This window comes from Scophthalmus maximus, chromosome 22 (assembly GCF_022379125.1).
Source record: "Scophthalmus maximus strain ysfricsl-2021 chromosome 22, ASM2237912v1, whole genome shotgun sequence".
Classification (NCBI taxonomy): domain Eukaryota; kingdom Metazoa; phylum Chordata; class Actinopteri; order Pleuronectiformes; family Scophthalmidae; genus Scophthalmus; species Scophthalmus maximus.
In genome coordinates this window covers 13746992-13758472 of record NC_061536.1, presented here as the reverse complement: position 1 = coordinate 13758472, position 11481 = coordinate 13746992, and the positions used below count along the sequence as shown (strand labels likewise).

Sequence of the window (11481 nt, the reverse complement as noted above, 5' to 3'; positions counted from 1 at the left end):
TAAAAAATATGCATGGATAAAAATAACTTCAATAAAATTCCAATTATTTAGATAAATAATAAAAAAAATTAAATGAAAAACATATATTATGTCATATTCTATCACCTACCAGATCATACAATACTTTTTATCAACCAAATAAAAAAACTCAACTGAAGTCTCATGTGTCCAATAATATCTTTACTAACATTAATAATTCCTTTTTAAAGTTATCTCTGCATGATTATAAATACTATTGGAAACATAACATTTACTAAAATCATATTAAAATGAAGCAATAACTGTTTAATGCCTTCTGTTGCTATTCAATAAATGTTTCTTTGTAATGTACAGTTTCATGCTATTCCTTTTTTATGTTTCCTGTAATCTACATCAAACATGAACAACAACATCACGTGAGTCCTGTTGATACTCGTCTGACCGAGTCATATATCCGGGGCAGCAGCTGCAGTGTGTGTGTGGGAGCAGCAGTTCCTAGAAGGAGAATCCTGCAGCTCCTGTATCTGGTGACAGAGCTGTCGAACATACACGACAGGAATGTGTTGGTAGTAAGAGGCAGAAATAGAGTGCGTGTGTGTGTACGCTACTGTAATGACAGCTCCACTCCACTAATGTGTGATAATACGAGTTTCTCCATCCATTTCAAATTTAAATAATTTTTTCCCTGGCCACTTTTTTCCCCTCCAGACTTGGAGAACAGCATCACTAACTTTACATTGTACTGAAGTGGCGCCATCTAGTGGTCCTGCGTTGGTAGTGCACAGTAGTGGAAAGAGGCGTTCAGGGAACAGTTGAAGTGCTGGAATCTCCTGGACCTGAAGGTTTGAAGGACTATTAGCCAAAACTATTAGCATGTTTGCTTTTGTTCGGTTCCTTGAGATGACGGGAGGACGTTGGATTATGTCACAGTTAAAATGTCACGAAATTCTGTTTGTTTTTTATCACCAGAAGCTTATAGTCTCGATGTGTGATCGTCCGACACAGGTTCCTTTTACTAGACGTTCAATTACATTTTTTTAAGTCAAGAGAATTCTGACTATTTCCCATGACTAACTACTTTGATTGATTAATCGATTATTAAAATTGTTGGCGATTAATTTAGTAGTCGATCACTAATCGATTAACTGTTGCAGCTCTAATTATACCACAAGAACATGATTTCTAATATTTTTTGAGCCTTTGTGGGGGGAAGGGGGGTATGAGCTTCATAACAGTGGACATAACATTTCAGATTTTTTTTTTTATTTGATTTGAGGGTTTTCAACAACTCACTTTTTAGGCAAAAGAAAAAGGATAGTAATTTAGTAATAATATTACATGTTTTAGTTTTACAGGAAATAAAAAAAGAAAAGAAAAAGAAGAACACGTCTGGACAGGACCTAAGTAATGAACTATGTGTACACGCTTTTGTTACAAAAAACTGGGCATAACTGCGGCAATGAGGGGGGAAGGGAGGAGGAGAGGAAAAAAAAAAATCACATCGATACATATACTCATCCCGCTGTTTTACAAAGATTACCCCCGACTCGTTCCCTCCCACCCGTACAATACCAACAAGGATAAAAGAAATGATACTTGGAGTAAAAAACTAAAAATAAACAGCAAATAATCAATATATAATAAAATATAATACGAATTGTACAAGTACACTCTGGTTATTTCTGTTGTCCTTTTCAAATCCTGAACACATTAACACGTTTTGCTTCCTCGTCGTCATCTACGCCTCTTCTTTTTTTTTTTGTTCTTTTTTTTTTTTTTTAAATGACAAACGCAGTGTACATTTAAAAACAAGGTCACCAACACTTCACCGGTTTCGTCTTTAACTCTGTTTTTTTGCTTTCTCCCTTTTCCGGTCACGATAGCACATTGACTAGTTCTGTCTGTCGTGACAGATTAGAACGTTTAGTCGAGTCAGGATTTGTATTTTCTTTAAAAGGTGAATTTATCTCAAAGGGCTCGTTTCATCTCCGTATTAAAAAGAAAAAGGAGAGATTCTCCACTTGTGGGGAAACAAACGTACAGAGCAGGAGACGAGGACGACATCGTTTATACTGTGAATAATTTGTTAAAAAATAAAAACTGGCACCTCACTTCTAACAGCGGGGAATCCAAATCCATATTTTTTTTACGTGGAAACACTGCTAGTGGGGACAATTTCATACTTAAAAAAAAACGTACATGACGGAAAAAGGAAAAGTGGATGAATGCATTTTTACGTCAAAACAGATTTTCTACTAAAAATCATCAGCGTTTTACCAAGAGTGGTTCTGATTGTGGGTCTTTTTGAAGTCCACGTGTAATTCAGTGACCACCTCTGCTGCAGCACGCCGGGATCGTGTGCAGATTATAATCTGTGGGGACGTTATGGCAGTTACACTAAACCCTCCCTGTTCTCCTTTTTTTGTTAAAAACTTTGCTGCTTCTTGGATTATTTAAGAAAAATAAAACATCAAAACAATCTATTCTAGAAAAACTGTTTTTTTGTGTTTTTTTAGTTTTTTACTGACTGTACTCAGTCAGAACCGTTGATCGCTCTGGCTGCACCAGAACTGGGGCCGTCAGCGGGGCCGTCAGCGGGGCTGCGAGCTGGACCGGCGAGGGGTCACCTTCCGACTGGTCGTCGGACGACGGAGATTTCGTCTTCATCAGTTCCCAGGTGCCGCTGCCGGCCGTCGGCCCCCGACAGGAGAACTTGTGGCGGGCTAGGAGCACTGGGTTCCAGAAGCGGTGTCGGCATTTGTGGCACCGGAAGGCGGCCTGTTTGAGATGCCGGCCCCGGTGCTTCAAGGCCTTGTGCAACGAGCTGCTGCGTCTGCCGCACACCAGGCACCGCAGCCGGGCGTGGCGGCCGGAGTTCCTGGGCGGGTGCCTGACGGCGTGGTGCACCAGCAGAGGGCCGTGCATGGCGTACGTGGTGCTGGGGCAGATGGGGCAGGGGAAGCGCTTTATCGGGACGTCCATGGAGGTGAGCCCGGTGACCTTGACTGCGCCACCACTCCACGACTTCACCCTCATGATGCCGCCCTTCATCCTCAGCTGGGCCAGGAGCTTCTTCTTCTTGATCTGGGCCTGCAGTCGGCCGCGGCGCTTACGCAGGATCAGCAGCTTCTTGCGAGTGTCCTTACTCAGCGGGACGCCCACCAGCTTTCCGTCTCTCATTATGCTGTGGATCAACACTCGCCTTTTTTTCTTTCGGTGCTTTCTTGTCTGTCCTTGACGCTTTTGGAAGTTTTTTGGGCGGTAGTGAAAAGGGTGCTGCAGCTGCAGCTGCTGTTGCTGCGGATGCTGTTGTTGTTGTGTTTGTTGCTGCTGCCCGGACGCCCCCTGCTGCATGTGAGACGACCCGGTGTAGTTGGGACCTGATCCTGAATCGTAGAAGAGGGGCGAGTATCCGGTGGGCTGCGACTGGTTGACGCGCTGTCCGTTGCGGTCGATGCCGTGCTGAGACAGCTTGTGCCGCACTAAGCTGTTGGAGTAGGCAAAGGCTTTGCCACATACTTCACAACGAAAGGATTTCTCCAGCCCCACGCCGCCGCCGTGGACGGTCTGTTGGTGAGCCGTCAGGTGGAAGTAGTGGCGGAATGATTTCCAGCACACCGTGCAGGTGTACAGCCTCTGGGAGGGGGTGCCGGATGTCGGAGACTTTTCTCCCTGGGAGCAGGACGAGAAGTAGTCAGCGTTTCCCGCGTTGGCAACCTGACTGATGGCGGCTGCGGCGGCGGCAGCCCCCTTTACTCTCCTCCCCTGGTTGTCGATCTCCCCCTTCCTGTGCAGCTTCCCGTGTCTCACCAGGCTCTGGGCATAGGCAAACATCTTCCCGCACAGATTGCATTTGTAGTTCTTTTGACCCGAGTGCACGGTCAGATGCTTGGTGAGGTGGAAAGGCTCGCGGAACATTTTGCCACACAAGTCGCAGGTGTGAGGCTTCTCCCCCGTGTGAACACGGGTGTGGCGCCGCAGGGTCTCCGCCCGTCTGAAGCGCTTACAGCAAATCTGACATCCGTACGGCCTCTCGGAGCCGTCGCCCGGCGGCGCGGGGCTCCTCCGCCTCCTCATGATGTGGTTCGGGTCCCTTTTTTCCCGGGGCTTCCTCGGCCTCCGGGGCTTCGTGTGGGGGTGGCTGGGGTGGGTCAGAGGCATCGTGGAACCGTTGAGGCCGGACGTGGACGACGGTCCACCCATGTTACCAAACCCCAACCCCCCCAGCAGACCACCGATGATATCCCTCCGCTCTCCTTCCCGACCCTCGTTGTTTATGTCGCAGGAGGCCGCGGCTGCGGCGGCGATGGCTGACATTGCACTGCTGGTGACCTCGTCCTCAGAGTCGTCCAGTAGAGAGGACAGGGGGAGGTGTGGCTGCGGTTGTGGCTGTTGGTGGTGTGGGTGAGGCTGCTGACTCTGAGGGTGGGGATGAAGAGTCGGCGCTAAAGGGGCCTTGCGGAGAGTCTGGCTGTTCATGTCACCGGCGAGCGCACTGCCCGAGTACAGAGATGACGACTGCGACCGCCTGTAGACATCGACCCCACTGTTGTAGGGTGGCTGGTTCTGGTAGCGATTTCTGGAATAATCCGTTGCGTACTTGTCATTGGCCATCGCCGACCCGTTGTTTGAAATGCCCACTCTGTCACCGCCGCTCCCCATTTTACTGCTGCTCGGGTTGGACGACCCGCCGCCGCCACCACTGTCCTGGTTTTTTGAACTCCGGGGAGGTTTGCCACAGGCGCCCGAGGCAGCGTGGTTGAGAAGAGAGGTGCTCTCGCGGAAACACCGGCCACATGCGGGGCAGCGGAAGGGCTTCTCGTCGTGGATCTTCTCGTGTCTCGTGAGGGACTCGCGGCGATTGAAGGACTTCTGGCAGATGGTGCAGACAAACGGTCTGTTCTCCGAGTGGGTGACACTGTGCTGGATGAGGTGACCCCTCTTCTTGAACTTCTTCCCACACTCTCCACAGCAGAATATCCTCTCGGGGCTCGGGGAGTTACAGTCCGACTTGCGGCCCTGGCTCTCCGGCGTCAAGCCGTGGCTGCGGAGATGCCGTCGAAGGCTGGAGAGGTGGGTGAAGGTTTTACCACACTCACCACAGTGGTACAGCGGTTCTGGTTCGGGCTGGCCAGACGAACTGTTACTGTGACGTTCTCTTGATTTGGACAACTGCTGGCTACCGTTGGCTACGAGCACGGAGGTGGAGTTTGAGGAAGGCGGGGCGGACGAAGAGGAGGAGACGGTGGAGGAAGACTGTTGCGAGGACGGCGAGAGGAGAGAGGAATGCTGGGAATCGCTTCTGATGCCACTTATCCCGACACCCCCGGATCCCCCGCCCACGAGGCCCGACGAGGAACTCTGACTGTGCCCACTCGAGCTGCTGTTGTGACTCGGGCCGCTCGGCTCCGATTTCCTCTGAGGCAGGTAGCCCGCCATCGCCTTCTTCCTCCTGCTTCCTCCACTCGAGTTGGATGTTGAGCTGTCTCCCGACTTTGAGGCGTCGTCTTTAGAGAGGGACAGGTGGAGAGGGAGGGGGAGGGGGAGGCCAGCCTCCTGCTGCATTAGCGATGCTATCTGGTTGGAGGAGAGGACCGGAATACCTTGAAAATCAAAGCCACCCAGTGGGGCAGGCTGGGGGGCCGGGTGGAGAGGGTGCGGGTGGTGGGTGTGGCTGTGTGGATGAGATAAGGCGTGAGGGGTCAGCTGCTGCTGTTGCTGCTGGGGCTGTGGAGCCGAGTGGCCGTGGCTGTGGGAGGAGTGGAGGGCGGGAGGAGGCGCAAGGGCCGAGTTTGACTCGGCTGATCCTTGGCTGAGGCCCAGGCCCAGGTGGTTGTGAGTGCCCTGCTGGACGAGGAACTGCTCCAGGCTGCTGTTGGTGGGGACTCCGGACAGGAAGTACTGGTTGGCGGCGAGCATGCAGCTGAACTGCTGGTGGAGGCTGCGGGGATCCGACTGGCCGACCAAAGGGACCGCAGTGCTGCCAGAGGGGTTGTTGGAGACTGACGCAGAGGTGGAGGTAGAGGGCGAGGAAGACGAGGGACCAGAGGAGGGCTGGGGGACAGAGAGACCCGGATGCAGCGGCGGAGGCGGGGGCGCAGGTGTGACGACTCCCCCGATGACCCCAGCGCCGCCTCCACCGCTGCTGCCGCCAAAGTCAAAACGCCCCATCCCAGAGTGGAGCTGCTCCTGAGCCAGCGCCGCCTCGGCCGGGTGGAAAGGCCGCAGGAACTGGGCGTAGCCTGCCGATGAGCCCCCACTGCCGCTGCTCATCTTACTCGACTTGCGGGAGCTATGAGACGACGAGGACGAGTGGCTCTGGTGGGAGATGGATGGGGGCGGGGCGCTCATTTTGGCGAACAACGAGGAGGAGTCGGCGAAGGCGTTGCTCCGCGAGCTCTGCAGCGAGCCGAGGCCGAGGCCAGACAGGAGGCTCCCGGAGCCATCGGCCGAGGGCTGGTGCTGCTGCTGCAGCTGCTGCTGGTGCTGCAGCTGCACCTGCTGCTGGTGGCTCAGTTGCCGCTCTAGTCCGAGGCCCTTGAACTGATGGGCTTGGTGTCCACTTAGCATTTCTAAAATGTCCATGGGGTACTTGCTGAATTGGAACATCTCCCCAACGCAGCCGGAGCAAAGTGTCCCAGGGCGACAACTACCCCACGCACTTAGTCTGTGTCGGCTGGAAACAGCAGTGAACCCTTAAACTAATAAGGTTTTTTTTTGTCAGAGGTAGTCCTGTCGGGATTTCTACCCCAAAAAGTAATCCAGCAAAAGTCTATGCTCGATTTCCTTACATAAATATCACAGGAGAGTTTCTCTCCATTGAAGAGTGTGAAGCCTTCAAGTGCTTCTGTGGGTTGTTATATAAAAAAAGGTTCATAAATAGCCAATAATACTAAACTTTACTAAAAAAAACTGAATCGGTGTGTTTCTTTTTTAGTGTTCCATAAGCGATTTATGTAAAAAAAAACTAAAAAAACAGCTCGGCAGCGTGTGTCCGTTATTTCAGTGGAGGAAGAACCATCGCCTCACAGCCCCGTCTGTCCCGTCATGGAGATCCTCTGGGAGCCCGAGAAAAGAGAAGGACATAAAAAAATAATGTTAGTGAGCGATTCAGCAGATAAACCAAACAGTTTGTTCAGTAACACTTTTATCATAATTCTTGACTTTCTGTACTTGCTGAAATGTCGCACAACGAACAAACAACACAGATTAAAAACACAGGCAAAAACTTTTAAGGGCAGCAACTGACAATTATTTTCATTATTGATTAATCTGCCGATTGTTTCATCAATTGATCGATTAGTTGTTTGGTCCATAAAATGGTGAAAATTGTTTTTCCCAAAACCACAATATGTTTTTGTTTTGTTCACAAACCAAAGATATTCAGTTCACTGTCACAGAGCAGCAAAGAAACCAGAAAATATTCAAATTTAAGGAGCTGAAATCTGATAATTTTGACTTTTTCTTTTTCATAAAAACTACTTGAACCGATTGATCGATTATAAAAAATAGTTGGCGATTAATTTAGTAGTCGATTATTCATCGATTAACTGATGCAGCTCTAGTGTTATTTTTTTTGCCCCTCCATTAAAGTTTTTGACGCCCCTGAGTGTTTGGCGATGTTACACTAATGTGCATAACTTTTTAATTTTAAGATTTTAACGGTGGAAAGTTTCACGTATTTATTTTTCAAAGAACATCTTTCACAAAGGAAAATCAAGTGCAGGGGAAATTAAATTCAACAGTATTTTTTTTTTTACACCTCCGTTAATTGCCCCTATTCATGAATTTTTAGAGACACGAGTGAACGTGGAAAATGGAGCCACCAGAGGAAGAGGAGGGATGAAGAGCGGTGGCTTGAAACGCCCACACGACTCTGTCCAGCTCCTGCAGGAGAACATGGCCGCCCGTCACCTCCAGAACACACGCGCACACACACACACCAACCTAAATGGCAGCTCAGGCCCGGTGGACAGTGTCTTTGTGCGAGAACAGAAAACAAGAGATCGAGCTTCGCAAATCCCCCCCGTCCAAAGAAAAAGGACATCTGATATTCGCAGACTGACATTTTTAATTAACTTCCTGCTTCACGAGTGCCAAGATTTTTTTTCATAACCAATTAGGAAGAAAATGTGGTTGTACAAATGTGGGGCAGTAACACGACGCTGCACTTCGCCACCGATATAGAAAGTGATGCTTCTTGGTTTTATTTGTAGCGTCTGATGTCACTCGATCGCTAAACGATGCAGAGGCACAATGATTTTTCCTGAACAACACACAAGAAGAAGTGACTTCACTTATTTTACAGAATAAACAATGTGCATTTATGTTTATATATTTTTTTTAAATTCAAGTTCTAGATATTTGTCTGGATTTGTGTCTTATCGATGATAAAGTTTATGGTTGATCTGTAACATATCAAGCCTCCGTTACTGTTCTTTGTCATACGGGTTTGATAACGACATCTTAGGAATCAGGGTTTTAAAATATATGTCAGGATCAGGAATTTTTCACTTCCCAATATCCGTATCGGTTGGACGAACCATAACTATGACAACAATCATACTTGTGATTATGTCGACGCCCCCTTTTCGGTTAAGAAAATGACGCTTCTCTTTTTCCCTGTGGAAACAACAACCTGACTCAAACGTTAGCAATTAAATCCCTGAGCAGACATGATTTTATGATCTCTCAAGTCATTTTTTTCTTCTTCTTCTGTCTTCTTTGTAAAAACTGTGATGAAGTCTCGATGCAGACCTTCCTCTGCTCGACATCATGAGCCCCCCTCTTTCCCCCGGGACAGAAACCAGAGAAGCTAAACATCCTCACAGCTGCGTCGGTCGAGTCCGAGGCCCGGCGGAGCAGCGACACATCTCCAAAATACAGCAGGAAATAATTAATAATCAAAACATAACTTACAGTACATATTGACCTCAGAACAAGACTGAGGATAATATATAAAACTAAAAAATTACAAACTGATGAACCGAGAAAAACAAATGGCGACACCGAGGAGACGCCTCTGGCTTTTATAAACATATTTAGAACTTTACAGAAGTTTTATAAACAGAAGAAAATGCACTGTATGTGACGATCAGCCCTTCAACAGGTATTAATGTGATTCTCTTTTTGAAAAATGGGCACAAATCATTGATTGATCAGGTTATAGTTTATGTCCCAACACTGGTCAGATCATGTATGACCAGTAAATACTCTGATCATAACCTGTCGGGCCACAATCAATGATTCTTTACACCAGTGATCAATTGGCTGATAAATTTTTTTCAACAGCAAAAAAAATGTATTTTAAAAACGGACATAATTTCCCAGAGTTCAGAGCGACTGTCCACCTTCACACAGGTGAAGCTCAAACCATCACAAGTTTATTAAAAATGCACCTACGTGATTAATCAGGTGTTATTAGCAGGTTATTTATCCATGGAAGGATTCGATTATTTCGTATCGTCCTGCATCGTGAAGTTGTATTGATGCAGCAGCAGAGCAAACACACAACCTCAATACACAACTTTAACATGTTGACGACCTGGGGCTCATCAAGCTCTCGGTCAGTCCGCTAACTGGTGTGTGTCGTACCGGCCGATCCGCAGGTCTGGAGCCTCCGGTGTGTCCGGGAGGAGGAGGACCGACTCCCGCTGTGTCCGCCGACAACCGGTGACTTCAGGCGGACAGTCTGAAAGAGACGCGCCGTGAGACGGAGGAGCGAATGACCCTCGGGGCTCAGCTAGCATCCATCAATCACCTGCCGAGCTCCCGCTGCGCCAATCACACACACGCACCTCATCGTTTCACATCCACATGCATATTTAATGTTGTTTTAGTGTAATGGAGCGATAACAATGTGCAGCAGCGTTGAACTGGTGATAAAAACTCACATTACGGTTTAGTGTTAGCCTTAGCGCGGCTAGCAGCTGCTAGCCGCCAAGCTAGCTGCGCTTAGCTCGGCGGCTAGCACGCTAGCTAACACACCGCTGCTGGAAAACGGCTCGTTTCTGTCGTAGTTAGTTTTTTTAATTTTATTGTCGTTTCTTTACCTTGAAACATCCGAGGAGCGGACACAGACGTCAGCGACACGGCGGTGGACGTGTGGAGACACCGAGGGGGGGGTGCGCCGAGGGAGCGGGGACCCTGCTACCGCCTGTCCGCGGGGCCTCTCTCCTTCATCCATGGAAAAACACCGAGAAGGGCCTGACGCTCCATCGGCCCGGGAGGCTGCTGGCTCTAACACTCACTGCTTCCGCTGGCCCGGCCCGACGCGTCCATTGTCTGGCGCCGCCGTCGGCCGCCCGCCCGCCCGCTCCCTCCCTCCCTCGCTCCCTCCCTCGCTCGCTCGCCCTCCGGCCCGCGGCTCGTCTTCACCCGAGCGGCGCCTTTGTTTTGTTTCCGTCGTCGAGCGTCTGCCCTCGTCTGGCCGCTGCTGGCTGCTCTCCGGCCCGCGTCGGGTTGAGGTGTCGGTGTCCCCCCGTGAAGACGACGGCTCCTCCGATGCTGCTGCTGCTGCTGCTGCTGGCGTTAAAATGGTAGTTTCCTGTCTGCATAATGGTTCCGGGTAACGAGGAGGCACAGGTCGGTCTGTCCGGCCGTGACCACACCGCCGCCGCTCCGCTTCACGTCCACCTCTGCCCCGCGGCACGCGAAGTGTGGACCCGATCCAGCGTGATGCGCGTGAACAAATAAAGCGCGCGCGCTCTCTCGCGCGTGTCCGTGTGTGTGTGCGTGCGTGTGCGTGCGCGCGCTCCATTAAGAAGGATATCAGTGTGCATTGACACTGTTTATCATTAAGCGTGTGTGTGTGTGTGTGTGTTTTCACACTTAGTGTGTGAAATGTTAATTAGTCAATTAAGGATATCATTACGGCGCATGCTGCATAACATTACAGCGTGTGTGTGTGTGTGTGTGAGTTTGCTCAATTTGCATTCAATTAAATTTACCATTATTGAACTGTGTGTCTGCCTGTTGCTGCTGTGTGGGTGTTTTTGATTTGTGCATCCCTGTGTTTACTCTGTGTGTGTGTGTGTGTGTGTGTGTTTACTCTCTCTCTGTGTGTGTGTGTGTGTGTGTGTTTACTCTCTCTCTCTCTGTGTGTGTGTGTGTGTGGGTGGGTGTGTTTGATGTGTGCATCACACTCTCTCTCTCTCTCTCTCTCTCTCTCTGTGTGTGTGTGTGTGTGTGTGTGTGTGTGTGTGTGTGTTTACTCTCTCTCTCTGTGTGTGTGTGTGTGTGTGGGTGGGTGTGTTTGATGTGTGCATCACTCTCTCTCTCTCTCTCTCTCTCTCTCTGTGTGTGTGTGTGTGTGTGTGTGTGTGTGTGTGTGTGTGTGTGTTTTAGAGACAAAAACAGTGACAGTTCGGCTGCACTTCTTCCTGTGTGCTTTCCCTCCATGCAAATAAACACCTGTTGGATTTTATTTTATTTTTTATTCCCTGTTGTGAGAAGATTAAACTCTGATCATATTGTGTGCGTGAAAAAAATATTAATAAAATC

The 11481-nt window shown here is 49.2% G+C and overlaps 1 protein-coding gene across 2 annotated transcripts; it reads right to left on the bottom strand.

Annotated features, from left to right (window-relative positions):
• Window positions 1-1220: 1220 nt before the first annotated feature.
• znf865 (zinc finger protein 865) lies at window positions 1221-10669 on the bottom strand. 2 transcript variants are annotated; one of them, XM_047330337.1, is made up of 3 exons: window positions 10032-10669; window positions 9574-9753; window positions 1221-7037 (listed from the first exon to the last, which is right to left on the bottom strand). In XM_047330337.1, exon 3 carries the CDS (start codon window positions 6586-6588, stop codon window positions 2500-2502), a length of 4089 nt encoding a protein of 1362 aa, XP_047186293.1. In that variant the 5' UTR covers window positions 6589-7037; window positions 9574-9753; window positions 10032-10669; the 3' UTR covers window positions 1221-2499. The 2 variants fall into 2 exon arrangements, with proteins under 2 accessions (XP_047186293.1, XP_035477106.2); XM_035621213.2 differs by having other exon boundaries at window positions 9574-9670.
• Between the last annotated feature and the right edge of the window lie 812 nt (window positions 10670-11481).